A 25,323-nucleotide genomic window follows, 5' to 3' on the forward strand; every position below is an offset into this window, starting at 1 on the left:
AAAAAAGAAGTCCCATATAAGCCAAAACATTCATGGCAGCATTTTCTATGATAGCAAAGAAGTGTAGTTCCAAATAAGTTCCCAAAATGACTGGATCAAACAACTATGTATTGGTTTTCCATATCGCCTCTAACTCTAATTCCATCTTTTGTTTTCAGATTTTTTTTTTTTAGTTTTTGCAAGGCAATGGGGTTAAGTGACTTGCTAAAGGCAGGGGTGGCTAGGTGGTGCAGTGGATAGAGCACCGGCCCTGGAGTCAGGAGGACCTGAGTTCACTTTTTTTTAGGGTTTTTTTTTTTTTAGCAAGGCAATGGGCTTAAGTGGCTTGCCCAAGGCCACACAGCTAGGTCATTATTAAGTGTCTGAGGCCAGATTTGAACTCAGGTCCTCCTGACTCCAGGGCCGGTGCTCTATCCACTGCCACCTAGCCGCCCCCCATCTTTTGTTTTCATTGTCAATTTACTGTATGAGTTGAAAAGTCAAAGTAGTTTTGCTGTTCATTTTCCTTGTTAGTGATTTGGAGCAATCTTTGATGTGGTTGCTGGTTGTTTGCGAGTCATTTTCTGACCACCTATCCATTAGGGAAGGGTTTTTGCTAGGCCACCTTTTCCTTCATTCCCTCTGGAGCCTCATCAGAGTCTTACCCCTCCCTCCCTTTTGAGGGATTCTCTCTGGCTCTTAGCTTCTGCTAAAAACAATGAGGATAATGAGCATTTCTATCATCTCTTGCTTAACAAGCATTAGCATATATGATCCTCATTGCAACCCAGGGAAGTAGGGGATAATATTATTCCCATTTTTTGGATGGGAAAATTGAGGCAGACAGAAGTCAAGTGACTTGCATAGACTCCATCCACCTCCAAATGCCAAGATCTTTTTCGACCCATCTATTCATGGGGTAGCTCTCCTTTCCAGTTCTATGCCACTTGCCAGTTTGATAAGCCTGCCTGCCAGTTCTGCCTTCCTCCATATCATCGGTTGGACAGCACAGATTGCTGGGCACTACCCTGAAGACCCCCACCCAAGGTGATCCATCTCTGTGTTTTTTGGCTCCAGTCAGTCTATGGAGTCTGAGTTTACCCAGCTACCCAGCATTGAACACACAGGATGAGAATAGGAGATGGGTCATCTGTGGATGAATGGGAGTGGGATGTGGAATTTCTGGGTTATTTAGCCAAGTGACCCAGGATTCTCTGTGGGAAGAACACAGAAAGCCAGGTCAGCTAATAGAAAGATCACCAGGGTCTCAGACCCTCTCACCCTCTAGAACCAATCAAAACACTGTACTCTAATTTGTATTGGGAGGTAAGAAAAAGTTTATTGGTCAAATGTCACAATGTTTCCAGAAGAAATGTGCTGGATTTTAATTCTACGACTGAGCCTGTTGCCCCCATTGGCCTAGGTAACTCAGAGGAGCAGATGGGGATCCCCCAGCTTCTCCAGGAAGGGGATCAAGGACAGGCCAAAGGAAAGCTGAAGAGGAGGTCTGCAGCCTGAGTGGGATGGTGGGAAGGTGGTGGGGGAGTTGAAGGGTCCTCACTAGAGCAAACAAAGGATTGGGTGATGTTCCCAGGACCTGGGCAGTGACAGTGGGAGCTTAAAAGTCTGCCCTCCAGCCTCCCACCATGTTTTCTGAGGGAGGTCAGGTTCACTCTTAAGGTCACATGGTGGCCATGTGAGGGAAGGCAGATCCAAGGGCAGGGAGGGATCAAGAGACCAGCAGAGGTGCCCAACTCTGGCTAAGGACAAGACTCTCCTTGGCTTGTGGTGGAGCAAGGGGGTGAATCAACAGCACTTATGGAGCACCGAGTGTATGCAGTGCTTCTCCATGACATGAGAAGGATGGAATCTTGTCTCTGCTCTCAGAATCGAGGTGAGATAGGAGAGGCAGGTGGAAGGAAAGGGCTAAAAGAAAGGTACCAAGCAGCTCTCTCAGCAAACAGGGACCCTGCAGGGGAGGCCTCCATGAGCACTAATAAGGCAGGGAGCCAACCAGATGGGAATATGTCCTTGGTGCTGGAATTCCCAAGGGCTATTGGGGTGAGTGGAGAGGACCTGGGGGAGCAACCCATGCTGGGAAGTAGGGGGGTGGAGGAAGAGGACCCATGCATGGGGGGAGTAGTGATCTTGGGGCCAAGATACTCATATGGGAGGGGGCAGAAGAGACATGGATGAACTCCAACAGGGCTTGATGTAGGGAGGCCATGAGTTGACAATGGTAATTTAGGAAAAGCTTTCCAACCTGTTCATGGGATAGATTGGAGGTTGACCAGGCTTCCTACCCACACAGATCAGGGATGCCCAGATTCTGTGTCTGGAAGCTCTGCATCCACCTCTGCTGGGAGGGCCCAGGGAAAATGAGAATTCATCTCAGGGATAGGAGTAGAAGGTCTATAATCTGGACTTCACCAGTCTAGTGTGGGAATGAGGAAGGGGAAACCCTTTGAGAGCATCCTGACTTGTGACACCCCTTTACCTCATGTTGGGGGGGGATGCTGAGGTCTCTCCTCTAAAATGACTCTGATCTGGATCTTTCTTGTACCCATGCACATTTATACATACACACACAGAGTGGGGAACTATTTGATACTTGAAGAAGCATTGGAAAGGTTTTGCTATGGCTCTGAGGCCTTCTGGGTTCTTGTTCTGTAGTAGCACCATTAAAAGTTCAGAACTATTTACTGCTTGTTGTTCATCATGAAAAATCCAGATCCATTCCTTCCTGGCCTGTAGGGGTTTCAGGGAAGTCCCACCAGGCCAAATTGTGGTTACCCGTCACTGGCTGAAATCAAAGGAGAGGAGGACCGCATCTCACGTGTTTGAGTATATCTGTGTTCAGGGGTCAGGATGGGGTGGGGGTGAGATGTAATGATTGGGACATGTGCCTTCTGAAACCTTGGGTGAGAGCTAGCAGATCCATCTAATGAACCTGTCGAAGAAGCTGGGCTGGGAAAGGCTGTCGTAGTCCTTCTCTTGGAAGATGGAGGACCGATCCCCAAGGCTGATCTTCATGAGGAGGTCCATGTCGACATCATTCCCCAGGGCCAACACGGTGGGCACCACATCCTGCTTCCGCATGGAGTGGAGGGACTCATTCAGGCTCATCTCTCCTGTGATGCCATCAGTGATGAAGACGAAGGAGAGTTCGGCATTGCGGCGGACCCCTGCTTGCTGGTCCATGACGATGTTGTTGATGGCATGGATGATGCCAGTGCCAATATGGGAGAAGGAGTTGAGGTATCGGATGTTACTGAGTGCATTGTGGATCACTGTCAGATTGGAGGTGAGTGGGAAGACAACCTCTTGTTCCCGCTCGTTGCCATACTGGAGGAGGGCCACTCGAGCATTCATCGGGTCGTCGTGTTTCTGGGCTAGGGTAAGCCTCCGGGCCACCTCCTCCACAAAGCGGTGGGCCTTGTGGAAGTTGCGTTCCCCAATCCTCTCTGAGCCATCCAGCAGGAAGACAATGTCAACAGGCCGTTGGGTACACTGGGCTACGTACAGTTCTGGGAAGGAAAGGAAAGATTCAGTGATGGGCAGGAAGGAAGGGCAGCTCCATGCAGGAGGGAGAAGATGGAGAGCCAGCTGTCACCTCTAGCATCCTACCTGACCAAGAGCTGAGAGATCTATTGAGGAATAGTTGAGGAGACAAGAGGATCTTGGAGAATGTGACCTAGGACTCTGGAATGCCCAAACCAGTGAGCATCACCTTTGGTCAGATGATGAGCCAGGTCCAGAAATGTCTACTGGAAGACCCCTAGCTCCACTCAGTGCACCAAAACCACCCTCCTTTCCTCATATCAGCTAGACAATATCTAGATGAATAGTTGTGGGGCCTCAACCAACAGCTCTGAGAGATCACTCATCATTCAGGTCCATGGAAGTCAAGCAAGGCAGAGATCTAGTGCTAGAGCATACTCCATTCTGAATCAGCAGGTATAACCATGAAGACAGTATCTGATTTTCCTGAAAACATAATATTTTAAGAGATACTAGTCATTCAGATTCAACATGCATGGTGGAGTTAGGAAAACTTGGGTTCAAATCCTTTTTCTTTTTCTTTTTTAATTTATTTAAGGCAATGGGGTTAAGTGACTTGCCCAAGGCCACCAGCTAGGTAATTAATAAGTGTGTAAAGTCACATTTGAACTCAGGTTCACCTGACTCCAGGACCGGTGCTCTATCCACTGAGCCACCTAGCTGCCCCTTTGGGTTCAAATCCTGCCCCAGATACATACAAGCTGTGAAGGTTACTTAACTTCTCAGTGCCAAGACAGACATGAGAGCTAACATGTTTCAATGCAACTCATGTCTCAGGAATGAGAAAATTTCATTCTTTCCCCTCTTGAGTTTTTCCTTCTCTTTTTTAAGCTAATTATCTCCCAGAAGTGAAGTGAATTTGAAAAATTATGTCTATGATTTTATGGCTAGAGGGCTGTATCCGATAGAGGTTTGGTGTGCAGCCCGGGACAAGAAGAGAAGGAATGATCTTTCCCCTCCCCTACCCCTACCTCCACCTTACCCCCACCTTACCCCCACCCTGGGTCACACAGCCAGAAAGTGTCAGAGGCAGGATTGGAGCCTAGGCCTTCCCTCCTCTGAGGCCAGCACTTCATCAACCTAACCAAGCTATCTCTGATGATCTTCTAAATCTACCTCGGCAGAATATAACCTCCCTGAAAGTGAGGGAGGGTAAAGAAGGCCTTTCCACACTGGGAGATGACTATTTGCATTGCAGAGTGACTATTGTATTGTTCAGGTCACAGAGAAGATAGAGCACTTGATTCAGAATTGGGAAACCCAAGTCTGGATCAGCCATTGGTTGATCTGCAGAAGCTTCACTGAGTCCCATTGTTTAGTGATGCCTCTATAACATGAAACAGCTAGATAATATGACCCTGAAAGCCAATGATTCTCTATTCCAGGAACTGCAATTGGACAGAATTATAGGGATCAGGGTTAGATGCATCCATCATTTTGGACATTTGATATAGCAGAAAGAATGAGGGACTTGGAGTCAGAAGACCTGGGCTCATCAGGTCCTGGTTGGGCAAGCAAGCCACTTGCCTCTCTGAACCCATTTCCTCCTTCTGCCTACCTCAGTGGGGTTCCATGAGATTCAGTTAGCATCCTTCACATGGAATCCTTTGTGACCTCCTCTCACTAGAACACTTCATGGGAATTCTTGAATGGGAGCATCTTTGGTCAAGGTTCAGGCACCATTGCAGGCCAATGGTCCAGGTTTTTGAATTCTTGTCTCCTTGTGCTGCATCTATGATTCTTGATTTTTCTTGCAAGGCAATGGGGTTAAGTGACTTACCAAGGTCACACAGCTAGGTAATTATTAAGTGTCTGAGGCAGGATTTGAACTCAGGTCCTCCTGACAATCATTCCCATCATGCCCCCAGCATTCCTCCTGGCTTAGATCCCCTTATTTTTTCATGAGCTTATGAAAAGCTGAAGTGTTTGCTTTCAGCCCTGGTTGGAGAAGTTGGCTTCAGATGTTCTCATCCTTGGACCCTCCCTGATGCAGCCTTGAGACCTCCTTTCCTCTGGGGGAGCACCATGCAAGCATCCTCCCATTCATCATTTCCTTTCAAAGGAACCTGCCCCTACAACATATGTGGCAATGATATGGATCCTCATAAGAGAGACACACAGTAACCAGACAACCAAAGCTTCAGAGTATTTTCTGTCTTTGTGTTATTGTACATGGAACATACAAAAGACAAAGAGGTTCACATACAAAGCCACATGCAGGCATAGGAAGACATGAAGATGAGCCCCTGACTTATCCTCCCGCATGGGTTCCCCCGAATTTCATCCCTACCATAAAACTTCTTTGAACCCCTCATTACTTATAACAAGTGACAAGCCAGGAAACTCCCAGAGAGAAACAACCCAGATTATAAAGAGTCTTGAGAAACCAGCCTGGGAAGGAACTGAGGATATTGGATATGGAGAGAAGAGAAGGCTCGGGCAGAGCAAATTCCCAAAATGTGAAAGGCTGCCAATGTAGACAAGGTGGGCAATCTTTGGCATGGCCCTAGCAGGCAGCAAGAACTATGCTGAGGATGGAAGTTGCCAAGAGGCAGCTTGAAGTTGGATGTCAAGAAGAACTTCCCATCCGTGGATGGTGTCCACGAATGGAGGTAGGGATCCTCCTCTCTCTGGTGGTCTCCCAGTGAAGGCTGGATGTCCACTTGTTGGGGATAGTATAGAAAGGATTCTTGGTCAGGCATAGATTGGATTGGAGGTCCCTTCCACCTCAGAGATTCTGCGGTTCAGCATTAAGTCCTTCTCTGAAGCTTCATCCCAGCTTGGAGATGATCCTGGGTTCTTGACAGTTATCTCAGTGGAGCCAAAACTCTGACAAGTCTACTCAAACTGGAAAGACCTGGAGTATGGGCCAGCAATGACCCCAGTGGAGCCCCAGTGGCTGAGGCCCAGTCTAGCTAAGGTGACAGAAGCTCATGATCAGGGGATCCCCCAGGCCGGACAGTTTGAAGAGCTCCATCAGGTCAGGAAGACTGACCATCAAGGTGGCAAGACTGGGATCTGCAACAGCATAGGGTGAACTCCCACTAAATAATGACTGATAAGGACCATCCCCTTGTGGGAGGCATGTTGCTCAAGATTCAAGGATAGCACCAAGGAAGTAAAACAACAAATAGAACAACACAGAAAAATTCACAGACAATCACGATGGAAACCAGGTAGAGAAGGTATACAAAAACATACATGACCAACTCAGAAATATAATGAACACCTACTTTCTTCTCCAACCTGGCAGGAAAATCCACAAAGGACAGCATTTGTACAATGGGCCAGTGAGGCTCCAGGGAAGAATGCTTAGCCCAGGAAAGTGAGTCACCATCCTCACTGTTGATACTCTAGTCTGAGCACCAAGGAGCATTTTGCATTATAACCATATGGAGGACTACGGCATTTCCTGGACCCAGCTACCATATGGGTTGGAGAAGTGGACAAGGGACTCTCATACATTCCAAGCTATGCCCACAGTAGGTCAGATATGTCAATTGGCATTAGGATGCCAAGCTGGGCTCTTTTCAAATTGCCAGATGTCTATTGGATCAACCAGCTGGACAGGGACCTCATTCCTCATCTGTTCAACTGATCTGGCAGTGGTGAATGACCAGGCATCCTGGATTTGGGAAAAGGAGCCTGAGGTTTCAGGGACTTCCCCAAAACTGAATTCTGAATTCTATGGCACAGGAAGGAGTTCCTTTGCCCTGATTTATTTAAATAAATATATCACATAAAATTTGCATATCACATCGAAGTGGAACTAGCCTTCTCTCCAGTCCCTCATGGTAGTGCAAATGTTAGCTTATTTCTGGATATCTTTAGGGAATTTTTTTTCCATGTCATTTAAAGATAATTCCTCTATAGATCTATTTCTTTGTCTATTTGTCTATTTCTTTTGTCTACATATAATATATATTTAAAAGTATATATCATCAATATGCAATGTCCAGTCTAGACTTGTTATCTCACCCATCCTCCAGGCTCACTCAGAATCCTGGGGAGAACAGGTTCCCAAGGCATCTTCCAATATAAAATTCTGTCCCGCTCCTTTACCTAGTTGCAAAACTTGCCGCCCTATTGTTGTGAGGGATGGTGGGGTGAGATAACTAGATCTGGCTGTTCATGACATATTCTGGCTACGGCCAGCGGGAGCAAGGTCTGGTCTGGGTCGCAAGCTTCAGCAGAGAGCTAGCACCGTCTCTGGGTCCCCCACAATGTCCCTGTGCACCATCTTAAAAGTGTCAATGAACAAGTCCATCCAGTCCTGCCTCTCGTCTCCAGTGGCGAACTTGGCTCGCTCAGCTGTATAGACCAAGACCGCCACCAGCTGGGAGTAGGCCGCGGGGTCCTGGCTGTGCTTCGTAGAGTTTAGCAATTGTTCGATCAAGGGGATGGTCCTGGGAAAAGATATGTCGGGCCCTTCTTCTGTGCGGAGGAAAGTAACTGGGATTTCGCCGCTAGGCGGCTCCCCATCTGCAAGTGAGTGTCAAAAGTAGATTTTAGGGCAGTCTGGCATTGGTAATGTTCCTGGCTACTTCTGGGCTGATGGGGACTGTGACCAAAGAGACAGGCCACTGATGGCAGGAACGGGAAGCCCTCTGAAAAGTCTTAAAGACAAATCGATGAAGGCAACCAAACCCGCCTCGAGCCACACAAGCTGGTCTGGCATGGTAAGGTCAGGAAGCCATGGGATTTAAGAGCTGCCAGAGACATTGTTCAGGCATGGAAACTGAGGCTCAGATTGGGGAAGGGCTTGCCCATCATACAGTTGGTTAGGGACAGAGCTGGAAGGACAACTGGTTTCAAAAATTCATGAAATGGTTAATTAGGTCTCTTATGGGAATTTCATGGCTATTGCCTGGAACTCATAAAAAGAAGCTCAGAAAGTTCATATTGCCCTTCTCTCACACATCTGTAATAGAGATGGAGGGAAGCAACATGTGTCAAGATAACTTGGCCCTGTGGAAAGTCTTGACCTTGGTAAACGAAGAATTAATTCACTTGGGCCGCATGGATGGCAGAGTGGGGTGCTGCCTTCCGGAAGCCCACAGAAAGTTATTGGTCTAACGAAATCAAGGTGGACTTGGACAGTATCTACATAGCAACAAAAGGTCTGGTCAGCTCATTCAAAAGCCCAAATTAGTATCTGGGTGTTGCCTGTTTTGCTGCCAAAAGGGAAGCTTGGATGGAATTTTAGCTCCATTTCTACACCTTGATGGTATGTAGACTCAATTTGGTCATTAATTTAAAATTTACAAATGTGAATTCAGTTCTAAATTTAAAATAAAAAAACTAAATTCTTTTAACTTAAAAATGATTGAGGGTGGCTAGGTGGTGCAGTGGATAGAGCACCAGCCCTGGAGTCAGGAGTACCTGAGTTCAAATCTGGTCTCAGACACTTAATAATGACCTAGCTGTGTGGCCTTGGGCAAGCCACTTAACCCCATTGCCTTGCCAAAAAAAAATGGTTAACCCTATGTAGGAGCTTTGGGAGAATGAATGGGACATCTAAGCCTCTGGACATTCTTTCTCTCTTCCATTTTGATTTTTCATCCTATTGACGGCAGAAGGAACCAAGTGAAGGACAGAACTCAAAATCAATGTCTTTGGGAGCTGCTGGCCTGGAAGTAGGTTTGCATTTAGCCAAATCCTAAGCAACTTGTTCTTTCTGAGTTTGGGGAGGAGACAAGCTGTCAAAATGGTCAGTTTGTGCCAAGCAGTGTCCAGTTGCCCGAGTCTACTACTTTTCAGCTGATCTGGTGACTTTGTGGTGCTTTCTGATTGTTGGCATGACATGCTAAATATCTGGCTACTTTGGGGGAACGTCCACAAAGGCAATGGACCAATAGATGGACAATTTCTAGCTGATGAATACTTTGTGCTGGGGAATGCCCAGCCTCCTTGACTGTGAAGAAGAGAGGTTCAATTTGACTCAAGTCTCTGGGCACAAATTCAAATAAAAGAGATGTCATTGATAAATGTCTCTCCAGTCAATGGCACCATTGGTGACCAGCAGTAGCTTCGTGGACCTGGTTATAGGATTTGAAAGCTGGATGGAGACTGAGAGGACATGGCTAATTACAAAACAAGGAATATGATCTACGTCCTGATATGCAAAACTAAATCTATTACTTTCTCTTGTTCCCTGAACTTCATTCTTTATGATGAATTATCAATAATTACAAATAGGTTGGCAGGACTCCCCTCTTGTTTTATGACTTCCTATCAGGTCCCTAGATAGGGTTTACTATCTCTATCCATGGTTGCCATTGGGTAGAACATGGCTATTGCCTGGAACTCCATCCCATTACATAGGGATGGAAGGCAGATCATGGGGCTGATCAGCCCCCACTGTTCTCAGTCCCAGATTGTGGCCAGTCATCTTGCAGATGCATGCCATTAGCCATGCCATTAGAAGGGAATCAGGAGAGAGAGTGTGGACAGGGAAGTGAAAATCCACCCCACTGCTTGAGGAACCCAAAGCACAGCCCATGGGCAACTATGAATAGGGCTAGCTCTGTCCTACAAGGGCAGCCCACCAGAGGCACACAGCACATATGTGCTGTCAACCAAAGCAGCCAAGCTCAATGTCCTGAAAATCACTTTACAGTCTAGTCCCTTGGTGGTGGTTGGGATTGACTATGGGGACATTCAAGCCTGGCATGCATTCGTTTAGGAAGGGTACTAGTGACCACCGAGTGGAGCCTTTGAGTTCCCATCAATGAGGAGAAGAGGCAGAGAGGGTCTGATTCAAGGCAATCTCATATGGGAGAAGCTAAAATAATCAAGGTCACCTCCTCAGAGAAGACCTGGCCTCTGTCCACAGCAGAGAAGAGAGAACTAGGGAGCACATTTGGGAGTCAAAGCTCCATTTATGTTCTTCTGCCAAGTTCTGTTGGTTTTAAATAAAGCGTCCAGTTTTGATTCAGGAGATGAGTGACCAATACCATGGAAGAAGACATTTTCTTCCTTCTAGTAAAGTCCTGCTGGGGTGGGGGTGAGCAGCAAAGGACAAACTGACTGGCTCTGCTGGGTAGGAAAGATATTGAGTATGTGGTCTCAATGGACTATGCCTTTGAAACTGTCTGAATTCAGGGGCTCGTTTAGCTTGAGGGGATTCATTTTTTGGTCCCAGAACCTACTGAATTATGTCTCAGATTTAGAGCTAGAAAGGACCCCAAATGTTATCTAGTCCAAACTCTCATTTTACTTTCTAAGAAACTGAAGTTCAGCCTGGAGATCCCAACTGTAACTTCTCTTGACGGGTTAGATGGGCTTTCATGGAGGAAGGAAACCCAAGGCCTTGGGAGGATTGGCATGATTGACTGGAATGGCTTGTCTCTGAAAATGGGAGCCTGAGAAAACCCACAGTTTTCAGGCCTAACCCTGCAATGGAGATGGGTTTCATTGAAACTGAGCAGGCTTAGCTTTAACCCAACACATCTTTGAAATGTGCTGAGTGTCCTTCCTGATGGCGGGTGGACCCCATTGGGGTGCCATCAAATCTCCGTCTGAGGTTTAGACATTTTGGTGCATACCTGCACCCATGGGTTCACCTTAACAGCAGCCCTGCGAAGTGGCTGCTTCCTACAGCTGAGGCAACTGAGGCCCAGAGAAGTCTTGCCTAAGGTGGCCCATCTGCTTAGCACCAGAACCAGGACTCAGACCCAAGTCTCCTGCTGCCTAGCTCTGAGCTCCCTTTAGTGGTTCACAATTGCTCCTCACTCCTGAAACACAATCTTTAGCCAGCGCCAGTGTCTACCTTCAGATACCAGACAGAGGCATCTGTCCCAGAAACTGGGAGTCAGACTGCTAATCACCCCTACGACAGAAAACACCATGACCTCCATGACCTTTGGGAAACCTCTCAAAGTTAACAGCCACGCCACAAGCACCTGCAGGAAGGGTCAGAGCTAACATCAAGTTCAGCCAGCACCTTTGGGAGCCCTGGTTGGGCCTTGGTCAGCCTGGGCCCCGAGGATGGGCTGGCCATCTGGTTGCACCTACCTGTACTCGGTGGCAAGCAGGCTGCTACCTCAGAGGAGACCAAGACCTATTAGACTGACCCGGAGAGAGGGCCGGTATCCATGGGAGCCATGCAGGCTGTCGGCAGCGGATGGCAAGGGAGAGCCGGCAAGCAGAGCATCCACAAGGGTTTAGGGCATTAGCTTGTTGACTGGGCTTAGGGTTAGTGGTTTATCATCTAAGAGCAAACAAACAGCAACTCCAGGTCTCTGAGTTACAGATGGGATGTATTCTGCCTTCTTGGAGGTTTGTCTCCATACAGAGAGTCTTCTCTTCTTCCCCTTACCTCCCAAACCCCAGCACACACACACACACACACACACACACACACACACACACACACACACACAAACACTAGAGGGTTTTTGACATCTTGGTTTAAGAAATATCTATCATAGGAATTCTAAATCAAAAGACATTTCAACAATCTCTGTGATTTTCTATCAGCCTATACAGGCTTATGTCAAATCTCCTTTGTGAACTAATGCACCAGTTCACCCCCGCCCCCATATTGACTTTTTCTTAGCTGTTTCTAGGGTGGGTTCTCAGCAATGGAAGCCCACTGACCTGAGCAGCCATGAGGGAAGGCCAGGCTCTGAAGCCAGTTTCTGGTCAGCTTGAATCCAACATTGTGTGGTCAGTGGACAGAAAAGGCCCAGAGCCCCACAGGGAGTCCCCTGAAGGGCAACCTGAGAGTTGAGCTCCATTCTCAGGGAAGGCTCATGGCCTCAGGCACCCTCAGAGAGGGATCTCCAGGGCCTTGCACACACTAAGCTCTTATTGGTTATAGAAATGAATGGCTAGATGAAAGAAAGAAGGCTCCGGGGGAGGTCAACTGGTCCACCCTCCCAGCCCATCTGCCAACCCCCCCCCCAAAGGTTTTCTGAATCTTGCCCCAGGTTTCTTCTTTGTTCCCCTTTCCTTAAACTGACCTCCTTTTGCCAGATCGGGATGCCTTGCTCTGGGTGAGAGGGCTGGGAAGAAGCAGCCAGCTTGGACAGGGATGCTCAACTTTCCATCCTTTCCACCAGTCAAGAGGATGCCGCTGGGCGGCTAAGAGTTTTCAGCCCGAGGCTGCCATGAATCTGCCCCTCCATTCCCTGACCCATCATGACCACATTGAATCTGAGACTGTGTATGTGCAGGGGAGGGGAGATAGAAAGGGAGGATGGGGGGAGGCAAGCACCCCTCTAGCATTACCTGTTTGGCAGGGAAGGTCGGGGCAGACGATCTGTGGATCTGGAAGAGAAAAGAATGCTGGGTGAGAATGGACAGTGCCGAATCCTGAATTTCTGGCTCATTCCGGAACAAAACCCAGATGGGTGTGAGAGCCTCTCTGATCCATTCCAGAACCACAGATTTGGAGCTGGAATATGCTTTAGAAGTTTTGGAGTCCCACTGCACTACTCTGATTTTACAGATGAGGAACTTGAGGCCCAGGGCAGGGAAGACACTTGCCCAGGGTGTCCCAGCCAGGAAGCAGCTGGAGAAGGCTTCACGGAAGGGCATCCTGACTCCGCGTCTGATATGCTATCCATTGAACAACATTCCCTCTTTCCATCCCTCTTCCACAAATTCCTCTTTCTTCCTCCTCTCTGATAGTAGAGCAATAGGGGAAGTTGGGTCTGAGCTCATTTGTTCTGAATCACCCTAAGTCCTTGAGTGTGTGGTCCTTGAGATTTTGGGGAAGGGGTTTGGACTTCCCTTGGCCTTGTGGAATCAGTGTGAACCTTGCTTCATAAACTGATTAGCTGTGTGACCCTGGGCAAGATCCACAACCTCTTTGCCTCAGTTTCCTCATCTGCCAATTAGAATCATCATAACCCCTCCCCCATAGAGTTGCTATGTGGAGCTAAGGAGGTCATCTAGGTAAAAAGTTTCACAAGCCTTCCAGCATGACAGAAATGTCACCTAGTATTTTTGTGGCTTCTACTGTTTCCCAAGGAGGTCCCTGTGGCCTTCTGTAAAGGCTAGGGCCATCGGAAGCACCTGGAATTTACAGGCTCTCCTCCCCTCTAAACTTTGGGGCACAGGCATAGGTTGTTTGGTCTTGGGATTTGCACAGAGTCCAGACCACCTGGGGACGGCCCCCTGCCTTTCTGCCTTTGTGGGAGACCTGAGAGAGGGTGGGGGAGTCTGGCCCCTTCCCCATCCAGCCCAGAGCACAGCTTGAGACCCCTGGAGGTGACCAGCTGCTCTCCCAGCCCCCCAGAAGGCATCAAAGGTGCCAGCCACTGACCTGGGCAGAGGAAAACTTCCATCTCATCGATGAACTTCTCGGCCACCAAGTCAGAGAACAAGGTCATGTTGCGGACTTGACCCTTCTGGTTGCAGGCGATAGACTTCAGGCTCTCGCTCTCGTGCTGCTCGTTGAACATGTCCCCGATGCCAATGGCGGTGACCACCACGTTCTCCACGGTGTTACACAAGGCGGTCAGGGACTGCTCATCATCGCGGGGATCGTGGCGCCCATCTGTGATGACCACCGCGAACACCTTGGTCTTCTTCCGCCGGCTGCCCTTGATGAGCTCATTGTAGGTGTAATTCAGGGCCGAGGGCGTCCAGGTGCCCCCTGCGATCCACTCCAACTTTTTCACCTCCTCCTTGAATTGGGAAAGGGTGGTGATCCGTTCATCGTCCAGCTTGATGGCCTCGAAGGTCCCGTCATGGCTGTACTGAACCACCCCAATGCGAGTCCCTGAAGCAGAGAGGACAGAATGAGCAGGGGTGACCCCTCTCCAAAGGGGGACCCTGTACCCCCCAAGAATGGAGTGGGAGTCCCTTCTGACTCACAGGTGAGGCCTGTGAGGGTCCTGGCTCTTTCCCTATCAGGGATGGGACCCAAGTTCTAGAACGGGAACCTGCTAGTTCCCTTTGGGAAGGGTTCCAGGCAGTCAAATGAGAGTGTCTGCACCACAAAGGAGCAAGGTGTGTCTGTGCAAAGGCCGACCTGTGTCTGAATTGGGATCCTTGGTGATGGAACCGAGCCTGTTGACCACATTGATGACAAAATTCTTCTCCAGGGAGAAGTTGGTGTAGCCAATGCTCTCAGAGCTGTCAATGACGAACACGATGTCCAGAGCTCCACAATGCTTCTCACAGTCTGGGGAGGGAAACCGAGGCAGGGAAGGGGGTGAGGAGGGGTTACCACTGGGGAGGAGGGAGACGGTGTCATTGATCAGGGAACTGGACAAGTCCGAGAGAGCAGCTTTGAGCCTCGCTGACTTTCTTGTACAAATCAGAGCTGGCTCCTAAGAATGCTGGTTGTTGAATCGAACCCCAGTCCCTCTTAGTATAGAGGCTATCCTGGCCCTCTGAGCCCCACAGTGGACAGTGCCCGTTGTCCACCTGCCAGTGTCGGTCTGAAGCCCAGGAGATAAGATGCCCGACTCACCGCAGCAGCCACACGTCTCCCTCACATAGGTCATGACGTCGCATTCCTGCCAGGATGCAAGGGAGGGGTCAGCAGGCGCTTGGACTCCTCCCTCCATTGCTGCTCACCTCAAGTCAGCACTGGCCAGATTTTTCCCCTAGGTTCTCCCCTCCTTTCCTCCCCAGCCCATCTCCCTGTCTTGGCTCCTGGGAGAAGGAAGGTTGTGCCCTCAGGAGGTTTGATTTCTCCCCAAAAGTCTCCGACATGAGGGTGTAGATCCCTACTTCTCAGGATGTTGTGAATTCCACCCCCCCTCTATAATCAGGTCTACGTACCGTCAGGCCAGGGTCTCCAGGGGGACCAGGTTCACCCTAGGGGAAGAAGAAGTCTATGGTTAGAGTCTTTCCTGGCAGCTCTGGTGGGCAGTTCTGCCAGTAGCTGGGGAGGACAAAGGCAGGGGCCTGGCAGAACCGGCAGAAGCAAAGATAGGATGCTGGGACTCAGGGTGACCAGGGACCCCTTGCTGGACACAAGCCTGGTCTGGTCAGCCTCAGCAAAGGGACAGTACCTCTGGGCCTGGAGATCCTCTGGGTCCTCTGGGGCCAGGTTCACCAGGGGGGCCAGGATCTGCCTGTGAAGAAAAAAACCTGAATGAGAAGGTGCCAAATGCCACTGAAATCTCATTTGGGAGGAGAGCTAAGAGAGTACCACGGGAGGCAGGGAGGAAGGCCCCCTCTCAGGGCCTCATGAACACAGCATCCTTTGGCCTGGCTGCCCCTCCAAAAGGGGAGGTCGTGGGGCAAGGGGAAGTAGTTCGGTGGGTGGAAGCACAAGGCAGAAAAAATCACTCTGAGCCCCAGCCTCAGGGCCAGTCCAAAAACCTCCTTAGGTCAAACCAGTGGAGGGTGACAATATTCAACCTGCCATCCAAGGCCTTCCCTGGACTGGCCCTCTCTGAGGCTGCTTTTTTGATGCAGTTTCTTCTCCTTGGCTCTGCTCACCAATGATAGCAGTGCCCACCCTCAAAGCATGCCAAAATTTACAGTTCACCCCCTCACAGCTGCCTGTTTACAACCAAACCACAATGACTGGTCCAGAGCTAGCAAGGTCAGAGCTAGGATTTGAACCCAGGGCCAAGGCTTCTCTCTCCACTAGTTCCCCAGTCCAGCCTATCAGAGATGAGTCTTTCTGTATGGTTTTGGGCCTGGGGGATCTCAGGTCTTGCACTCACCGGTTCTCCTTTCTCTCCTTTTTTTCCTGGGCCTCCTTTGATACCAAAGTCCCCTCTTCCACCCTGTGGATTACAGAAGAGTACATGGTGTTTGGACAATAGATGATGGCCATTGGGAAGAGCCTGACCCGGGTTAGAACTCAGCGGTCACCAGCTGTGTCTACACCCATTAGAAACTTTCCCAAGAATGCCATTTCCTCAGTCCAAGGGAGGTCGATTGAATTGTCCGAGGGGCCATCGGGAATCCTCTGGCTGCCTGGCTTTGGAAGGCACAGCCTTGCTCCACACTCTGGCTCCTGGTGGTCAGGGCCTGGTGGGGGCAATCTCTCCTGGGATCAGCCAAAGGGGCACAAATTTGAAACTGAGTGGGGGGGTGTGTGACTGAGCTGGGGACAGACATGAGGATCCCGAGCCCGCAGATGGTGCTGGGGCTGAAGAGGCACCTTTGGAATCAGTTGGGAAAACAGCTTCTTCCTCATTGTCCCTCCTATGTTGTGACCCTCCTCTTCACCACCACCCTGGGCGAGGCTGGGCCAGCCTTATTATCCTCAGGTACAGAGCTGGAAACAGAGGCTCTCGGGGACCAGATTGGCCCAGGCCACACAGGTGGATTGTATCTCTCGGGGACCCCCCCTCCCAGCCTGTAGACACCCCTGGATCCCCCTGCCTTCTCTTCTGACCCACCCACATCAAGGGAGATCAGGGTGGTGCTCTACCTCGGGTCCAGGGGGTCCAGGTTCGCCTTTTTCTCCCTGTGAAATAAACACACCCAGATGAGATGCCCCAGAAAGAAAAGGCCCCGGTTCTGATGTGGGGCCAGGAGAGAGCTCCTGGGGGACTTCCTGTACCGACTGTCCGCCTGCTTCTCACTCTGCCTGGCTACCTTCCTCAACCACCTTCTTCTTCCTCCCTCCCTCCCTCCCACCTTCTTTCCCCTCTACCAATGTTTTGGTTTCTCCCCGGATCTGGTACTCACCGGCTCTCCTCGAGGTCCTGGGTAGCTGAAGCCAGGTCGACCTCGGTCTCCCTAAATGAGGACAGAGAGTTCTCATGTTCACATCATGGAAGCCCTATGCCCAGGTGGCCCTCCCACCATGTGAGTACTGCCCACCACTCAGGACACGCAGCCAGCTGGGGTTGGTGCTGCCATCTTTGGGACCACGTGCCCCAAAGCTGTCTGTGGCCCCCAGGGTGCTTTCAAGCCTTTGCTGGGTGGGTGGGGGCAGGTCTTTGTGCCATGGCTGATCTATCCAATAGGGGACACGGTCTGGGCTTGTCCAGGGCAGGCTCAACCAGGAGGCCAGAAGTAGCCCTGGGAGAGGCCTTCCAGGCCAGTTAGCCCAACAGCCTCCTTTGAGAGTGGGCTCACCAGCAAGGGGAGGAGACACCCCCATGGTCCGAGCTCCTGCTATCTGGGTGCTTTCCTACATGTAAAGAGCCATCCAGGGTACACTTGAGGGGTTTCCTGCCACTTCTGCTGGGGAGGGGGGACTCCTCTGGCACTTTCCTGACCTGCTTTGCTTCCCCTTCTCCCCTCCCTCCCCCAGAAGCCCCAACAATCCTGGGTGCCCCCCAAACTCTCCTGGTCCAGGAAGCACGTCAGGCTGAGCCAGGCCCATACTGCCGCTAGCAGGCAGCCGTCCCCACCTACCTTGGGTCCTGGAGGTCCTGATTCTCCTCTGGGACCGACATCCCCTGGGTCCCCACGTGATCCCTGAGGGAAGAGAAGGCAAAGGGCAGTGTGAGGAGCCCGCCCTCCCTGCCTGGCGGCCGGATTGTATTTGTAGCAAAGAGCAGGGTTTCCTAGCTGGAGCCAAGTCCCTTCTGCTCTCCTGGGTTTACTCTAGTGACCTCAGCGTCATGGCTCCTGAGATGTGGGGGCCAGGAAATTGGGGGGCCAGGAGCAGGAGGGCCCACAACCAGGAAGGGGCAGACTACGATGGAGGAGTCACCTCTGTCTGGGGATAAACACTGGCGAAAGGGCTACGCCAAGAGCTAACTACTCACAGGGGACAAGCTGGTGCCTCAGTCTGCCTTGAGCAACCTGCTAGCAGCACCTTGCTATTGGGAGCCACCGTGGCGTTGGGGTGTCTGCTGTATCTGGCTCTGGACTCCCCTGAGGAGAGGCAGTTGACAAAGGCCAGGGCCAGGACAAGCCCAGCCGGGAGATAGTGCTCTTGGGAACTGACCTCGGGTCTTGCTCTACATTCCTTTTTGCTCCCAGGGCCCAACTTGCTCTCATGGTGTCACCAGGCCCCTCAACTCATCAATGTTTCCTAGGCTGGAGGTCTGGGCCCCAGCCTCCCCGGAGGCTGGTTCTCAGGATTCCCAGGGAACTCACCTGCTTTCCTGGCTCTCCCAGGCTGCCCTGAGGTCCTCTGGGTCCAGGCAAGCCCCGGTCACCCTGTGGGGAAAGGGAACGGCCCGTGAGCTCCATCCCCCCAGCCCCTCTCCCAGGCTGGCTACAAAGGCAGGGCAGCCAGAGAATCTCTCTGGGACAAGATGGCATCCCAGGTGTTGAGAGGGAAAACAGGATTCCAAGAAGGAGACGGGTCTTGTTGGTTGGTTGGTTTTTTTACTCAGACCTGTGTCTCCCTTGGTACAGGAATCCCCTCTGCCAGTGCAAGTGCACCTGTTCTACGTGTCTCAGAGACCTGCCCAAGCACTAAGAGGGCTTTCGGGACTCACCCAGGGTCACCCAGTCCATATGTGTAGCCACGTCTCTAGCCATCGTGCCACACAGCCTCTCTTGCTAGTGTTTTACCAAACATTTGACCATACACAGAGATGCAGACCTCAGGGTGGGCATGGCCCTCCTTTCCCCTATACTCTAGCTCTCCCAGATGGCCTCGGCTCATTGGCACCCCGGCCAACTTGGAGCGGATCCATGGCAAAGTCTGCCACCCCAGGTGTCTATGCCTCCCTCAGACATAGCCTGGCTAGTAGAGAGTAAGAGAAGGGATGAGCTCACTGCCAGGTCTGCAGAGGTTGGGTTCACTCTGACCTGGGCAAAGGGGGTGAAGGGAAGTGAGGAAGACTCAGAAAGTCCTAGGAAAGAAGCCATGCTTCCTCAGGCCTGGCTGCCCAGAGTCTGCCCCTCAGGAGCTGGGGTGACCCTAGGCACCCACTGGAGTGGGAGTTCAGGATGCCCACCTCCTCTGCCCATTGAGGACAGCTGCCAGCTCCAGGGGCCCTTCTGGTCAGCTCTACTGCCTGGATTTCCTCTCTCCTGATGGCAGGAAGTGGGGGAGGGGAGGTGAAGGGAGGTGGGCTGTGCCAACCAATGGGGCTGGGTCCACTTACCTTGGCTCCTTTGTTCCCAATTTCTCCTGCCAGGCCTCGGGGTCCCTCAGGGCCGGGGTCGCCCTGTAAGGAAAGAAACCCCCAAGACAAGCCCCATCCTTGAGATTCCAGTGACATACAAAGTCTCTGTGGTTCTGGTCACTGGCCCCCTCTCGCTTCTCTCCTGGAGACTCAAGAGGCTCAGGAACAAGGCTTTCCTTTAGAGTATTGGGGTTCACCCAGCCCCGCCCTGACTGCGGACTTTGGGGGCAGAAAAGGAGCTTGTCTGTTTCCCTAGAGCTTCTGCCAGGGCCATGGGGGTGGGCTACAAGGCCGGTCCCCCGGGCTGAGCCAAGGGTGAGACAGTGGAGGTCCTGAGCAGGGGCCTGTTCCACATGTGAGGTGGCAAAGCCTAACCTGGCCCCAGGAGCCGATGCCACCCTGGTCCCCTGGTCTGCCACCCAGTCAGACCTTCTCCCCTCCCTTCCTCCTTCCCATTTTCTCCTGTTCACTCGCACAATACAACTGAGTATCGTGGGAGAGCAGGAAGGGACCCTAAAGTCGGCTCAGCCAAGCCTTCATTTTACAGATAAGGAAACTGAGGGCCAAGGAGAAGAAGGATCTTGCACAGCATTTCTGGTTGAGGGTGATGCTACTACTCTGAGCCACTGCACTGGCGGCAGGTAGGGAGGAGGCAGAGGATGAGGGTAATGGGGGGGGTCAGGTGGCACCTGAGGGTCTCTTTCCTGGCCCTGGAGGGACTTGTTGCAACCCTATACCCAAATCCAAAGTGTCCTTCAGAACTCTGCTTTCCTGAAACTGGCCCAGAGTCCCCTGAATGACCTTCCCTCATGAGCCCAGGACCTCTTTACCTTTTCTCCCTTTGGTCCGTTGTCTCCTGGACCACCTTTGGCTCCAGGATCCCCTCGACGGCCCTGGCAGAGAGAAACACAACAGAGGGGGATGGTCTCCTCTAAATGGCTCTACAAGCGGCTGGCCAATTTGGACTTGGCCTGAGTGGTGGGAAGGACGGCAGAGCTAGATCCCTAAGGCTGCTGGGCTTGGGGAGGAGGCATCTATGGGGGCCCTTGGGATGAGGCCCCCGCCACCAGCCAGGAGGCAGGGAAGGTAGCGGAGGAAGTGTTCCTGGATAGGACTGTTCATGCCATAAAAATCTTCCATCTGGGACAAAGCTTATTCACTCACCCTAGTTATGACTTCAGTTTGGAATAAGCAGAGCCCCAAGAGGACAGACATTGCCCATAGGCCCAGAGAATGGGGAGTTCTCAGATGGGGGCTTGGGCATGGGCTTGGTCAACAGGGTCCTTGAGGAAGCTCCAGGAGCTCTCTTTGGGCAACTTGAAGCTAGACTCTGTCCCTGCCCCTCAGCTCAGTGGGGGAAGGTAGTGTCCCTAAATGTTTGGTAGAGACAATCCAGAGCAGATGCCGGGACTCCCTGGACTCTCTCCTGGCTCAGTCACTTCAGTCTTGCTTCTGTTGTATACTCAGAACTCTGTTAAGGGGTGGGGACCCAGACAAATGAGGCACCGGGAGCTTCCATTCTCCTAAGGCTGGACTTGGGGACTCAGTGTCCCAGAAATATTTAAGGAGGAGGCAAACAGACTGGTGGGGGAAGAAAGAGAATTCTGACAGCAGGAAGAGAATGGGGCAGGTAGCCTGGGCAGGCCCCCCTGGAGGAAGGGGCCATAAGCTGAACCAATTCTGAATGGCAGGGATGAGGGGGCAGGTGGGCAGCATTCTGGGCAAGGGGCAGGAGACCTGGGAGGCCCGGATGACCAGAGAGGTGAGATGGGGCAAAGTGCCTCTATTCTATGGGAGGAGAGGAAGACCTCGTGTCAGAGCTCCTGAAGCTGCACAGGATCCTACCTGTTCTCCCTTGGGTCCTCGGGGGCCTGGTGCTCCCTTGGCTCCTTTCACGCCTGGGCTTCCAGGGGCTCCATTGTTGCCTTGGTAACCCTTTAAAGAGAGGAGGAAACCCCATCAGACCTGCTGTGTGGGCAGGGCAGCCGAACAGGACAGGGCACGTGGAGGCGGAGCCTCTCAGGGTTCAGCTGCCCTCATTTGTGCAGGGAAAGGGCATGGGGAAGATGGCAGAGGAGGCCCAGGCCTACTGCCCAACAATGTCCAGTTGTCACAGACCGGGGGAAGCTGTACCAGCTTGTCCAAGGCTCGGAGAGGGCAGGGGCTGGCCTGGTGACCCACAGCAAGCTGGCTAGGGGCAGGACTAGACCCCAGGGCCTTTCTTTGGAGGAGAGGGAGATAATGTCCCTGGAATTTTCCTATCAACTCTAGGTACCGACTGGGTATAGGACTCTTCCTGGAGTCTTGGTCCAGCCATTGGTCCCCCATTCCCCAACCCACAGTTGCAGCCCCCAGCCCTTGGCTCCCCAGCTCTCCAGCCCAACAGCCCCCAAGCACTTGCCGGGTTTCCTTTCTCTCCATCCAGTCCTGGGGGTCCTCGGCGTCCTGGGCGGCCAGAATCTCCCTGAAGGGGATGAGAGAATTCAAACCCGGGACCCTCCGGGGCCTGAGCCCAAGTCCCCTCACCGCCAGGACAGGGAACCTTTCCTGAGGCCCTTTTAGGAAGGAGGGTGCCAAGGCTAAGCAATGTGGGCTAGCAGAAAGCTCCTGTATCTGGGTGGCCAAGAGAGCAGGGAAGACTAGAAGAGGGGCTTGGGAGGTGATGGCGCCCCATCCCTGGAGGTCTCTTGTTTGCCCTTGTACCCTCAGTCCCAGTGCAGAGAGCCAGCAAAGGCTTCCTAACTAAACGCTTGTGGACACCTACCCAAGAGGGTAGCACCCCTCCCCCAAGGAAGGAAGGGCCAGGCTGGGCAGACTGTGGTGCCTTGGGTGGGGCTGGCGAGGACCGTCAGACAGGATCCTGTTGCTCCAGAAAAATTAGGGGAAACTTCCCAGAGCACGGGCAAGGGAATGGGTGGGCCCTCTGCCCTCAGCCCCAGACACAGTGCTTGACTCCTCAGAAGCCTGAGGAAGGGGCGGCATGTTCATTTCCCTTTGGCAGGTGGGGAAACTGAGGTAGGGGAGGAGGTGAGGTGGCTCTGAAGGTCACACAGCTATAAGGGAGCAGCAGCTCAGCTTCTCCAACTCCAAGGCCATGCTCAATTGTCTGTTAGGTGTGGACCCCATGTCTGACATTGTGGGAGGCACTGGGGAGGCAGCCACCAGGATGAAATGGATACCGTGGGAGTCCAGGGAAGGGCAGGTGGGAAAGCGCCTGGATGAATGGGGTGGCCAGGGGAAGCTTCAGGGAGGGAGAGAGCTCATGTGGAGCTTTGAAAGCAGATAAAGGTCCTAAAAGTAGGGAAGGAGGGTGCACCAGGCAGTGGCAGTGCCTAGTCGAATGCCTGGAGGGAAGAGACGTTGGATGGAGTTCATGAGATGACCAGTAGTCATTCCATGTAGTGTACACACAGGGAGGAATGTGAAGGCCTTTAAAGGCCTTTACATTTGATCCTAGAGGCAAGAGGGAGCCATGGAAGCTTCTTGAGCGATGCAGAACGGGGCAGCTGAGGGGAAGATGGATGGGGAAGGGAGACCCAGTGGGAGGCTGCTGCACCTTCCAGATCAGGAGGGGCTGAGTTGAGGGTGGTCACGAGTGGGGAGAGAATCCGAGATACTGCCCCAGGATTTTGAGTGGCTTCATTCTCAACACGTAGGAGCGGACGGCCGCACAGTCAGTGGTTCTTCGCCCCTGGCTGTGCTCACAAACATCTCAAGAGAGGGACAGGAAAGAAAAAGGCCTGGGGTGGGGGGAGAGGGTTGGGGCCCTAATCTTGACCCTGATTCTGTCTGCTTGACCTTCTGGGGGACACCACATACCTTACTCCCTCGGTCTCCTTGTTCTCCTGGGCTTCCAGCTTCCCCTGGGTAACCGTCGAGACCCTGTGGAAGACAGGATTGGGAATGAGGACCCTCGGTCCTTGGGGTAGACAGGGGAGATTGGCCCCCAGATGGTGGTGAAGGGGACTCTCACAACTTGCATTCATCGCTCTGTGGACCCTGGGCTGTGCTTGGGGATCCTTCGCCTGGGGAGCCCCTGCTATTGTCTGTGGCTGGCACTGGATTCTTCCAAAAGCAAACATTTTGTCCCACTCGACTTTGCTTTCCTTTTCTCTCTAGACGGCTCTATTTGGAGATTTCAAACACTGCCTTCTGTTGCTGCTGGTCGCAGCCCCTGGGATGTCCCACTCCCATCAGACCCCGATCCCAGAGAGCTCAGAAGAGCCCCCCACTCTGGGACTGTCCCTTGAAGAGGCCTCTCACCTCATGGTTCCCTCTAGCCCCAGCACCCCACACCTCCAAGGGCCCTTCCCTGAGCTTTCAACCCCCAGGAAGAGCCTCATGCTTCTGGGCTGGGGTCTTCAACAGAAGTAAGTGGAGACTTACCCTGTCACCAGGGTCCCCCTTGCAGCCAGGGGGCCCGATGCGTCCTCGCTTTCCCTAGACCAAGAACAAATGAAATGAAGACAGGGTGAGAAAAGAGTTTGTTATTCTTGACCTGAGTCTCTGGCTTTGTGTGGGAGGTTCTGGGGCAGTTTCTGGTATTGTGGAGTCATTGCCCAGGGTCAGCCGTGGCACAGGAGCCCTGGCCCTTTGTGGTAGCACTGGCTCCTATGTGCCATCTGAGAACGGACATGGGAATCACTATCCTCTTTGGGGGTTGTGGGACATTTCTGATGGGAAACTGGGGGCCAGAGGAACCTCAGAGGTTGTCTCCTCTCAGCCCCTCATTTTGCAAAGAAGCCAAGATTGACTTGTCCAAGGAGATATCTGGTCATCTCCAATTAAAAGCTGGAAGTGACCTGTGTCATCAGGATCAATCAACTCATTTTATGAATGGAGAAACTGAGTCCCAGAAAGGGGAGGAGATTTGCCTAAGCTCCTTTGGTGGCAAACCTAAATTTCTTTATTCTAAATTCCACTTATGGGAATGGGAAAGCGTGACATTCCTCAGTTGGGGGGGTGTTAGATGACACCCACAGGTGGGTGCAAGCTGCTTTCAGAGGGAATATTGCAGACCCATCAGAAGAGAGGCTGAGCTTACTTTGGGAGGGACCTAGATCATAGCAGGAGACAAACTGCTCTGTTGAGGAGACTGATCATCAGCCACATGGTGGAAGGAGACTAGGCCAATGATCAAGTGCCCAGGGTGTCACCTTCCCTGTGGGCACTGGGTCAGCTGGACAGCTCTCAGCTTGGGCACAGATGGGCCCTGCCTAGACGCAGGGGCTCCTTGAGCCTCTTGCTTCTATGGCTCTTCCCCAAGGGCTGCTGGTAAAAAGGAAATCTGGGAAGGGTCTAGTGGAAGCCCCACGGGCAGCAGGGTAAACATCTGGATCCGAACATAGCCACCATTACCTTCTGTCCGTCTGTCCCATTCTTGCCTGCCAGCCCTGGAGCTCCCTAGGATGAAGGGAAGGAAGTTAGACTCCTGTCACATTTGATTCTTCAATCGGTACAGGAAATATCTCAAAACAGAGGCCGCCAGCTACTGACTTACCCTTCTTCCATCTCCACCATATTCACCCTGCAAAAAAAGGGGCCACAAGGTGAGGCTGGGTTCAGATTGGCCTTCTGGAGTCCATAGTTCACAGACCTAGAGTTGGGAGGGACCTTCGGGGCCTTCTTGTCCAATATCCCACTTTATAGAGGACGAAACTATTGTCTAGGCAGGAAAAATGACCTGCCCGAGGTCAAGGGAGAAAAAATAAGGGGCCTTTCCACTATGCCTTACAGGGCCCCCATCCTCATCCCATGCCTTACCCTCCCCTCCCAATTCATCTCATTTCTGGGCATAATAACTTTACCAAAATGTTCCTAT

The 25,323-nt window shown here is 51.9% G+C and overlaps 1 protein-coding gene across 2 annotated transcripts in view; it reads right to left on the bottom strand.

Annotated features, from left to right (window-relative positions):
* Positions 1–1,264: 1,264 nt before the first annotated feature.
* COL6A2 (collagen type VI alpha 2 chain) overlaps positions 1,265–25,323 on the bottom strand; it is a 40,099-nt gene continuing 16,040 nt past the window's right edge. Inside the window, exons 9-28 of one of the 2 annotated variants that reach the window (XM_074189894.1) lie at positions 25,003–25,029; positions 24,861–24,905; positions 23,889–23,942; positions 23,322–23,384; positions 21,904–21,966; positions 21,348–21,437; positions 20,333–20,395; positions 19,482–19,544; positions 18,520–18,582; positions 17,830–17,892; positions 17,155–17,205; positions 16,895–16,930; positions 16,179–16,241; positions 15,516–15,578; positions 15,283–15,318; positions 14,969–15,014; positions 14,525–14,677; positions 13,814–14,272; positions 12,775–12,813; positions 1,265–3,506 (exon numbers count right to left, since the gene is read on the bottom strand). In XM_074189894.1, coding sequence (XP_074045995.1) covers positions 2,908–3,506; positions 12,775–12,813; positions 13,814–14,272; positions 14,525–14,677; positions 14,969–15,014; positions 15,283–15,318; positions 15,516–15,578; positions 16,179–16,241; positions 16,895–16,930; positions 17,155–17,205; positions 17,830–17,892; positions 18,520–18,582; positions 19,482–19,544; positions 20,333–20,395; positions 21,348–21,437; positions 21,904–21,966; positions 23,322–23,384; positions 23,889–23,942; positions 24,861–24,905; positions 25,003–25,029 — 2,139 coding nt within the window. In that variant the 3' untranslated portion in view covers positions 1,265–2,907. Of the gene's footprint in view, positions 3,507–4,546; positions 8,023–12,774; positions 12,814–13,813; positions 14,273–14,524; positions 14,678–14,968; positions 15,015–15,282; positions 15,319–15,515; positions 15,579–16,178; positions 16,242–16,894; positions 16,931–17,154; positions 17,206–17,829; positions 17,893–18,519; positions 18,583–19,481; positions 19,545–20,332; positions 20,396–21,347; positions 21,438–21,903; positions 21,967–23,321; positions 23,385–23,888; positions 23,943–24,860; positions 24,906–25,002; positions 25,030–25,323 lie in introns of those variants that run through there. The other variant, XM_074189895.1, reaches the window with a different exon arrangement.

This window comes from Macrotis lagotis, chromosome 5, assembly GCF_037893015.1.
Source record: "Macrotis lagotis isolate mMagLag1 chromosome 5, bilby.v1.9.chrom.fasta, whole genome shotgun sequence".
Classification (NCBI taxonomy): domain Eukaryota; kingdom Metazoa; phylum Chordata; class Mammalia; order Peramelemorphia; family Peramelidae; genus Macrotis; species Macrotis lagotis.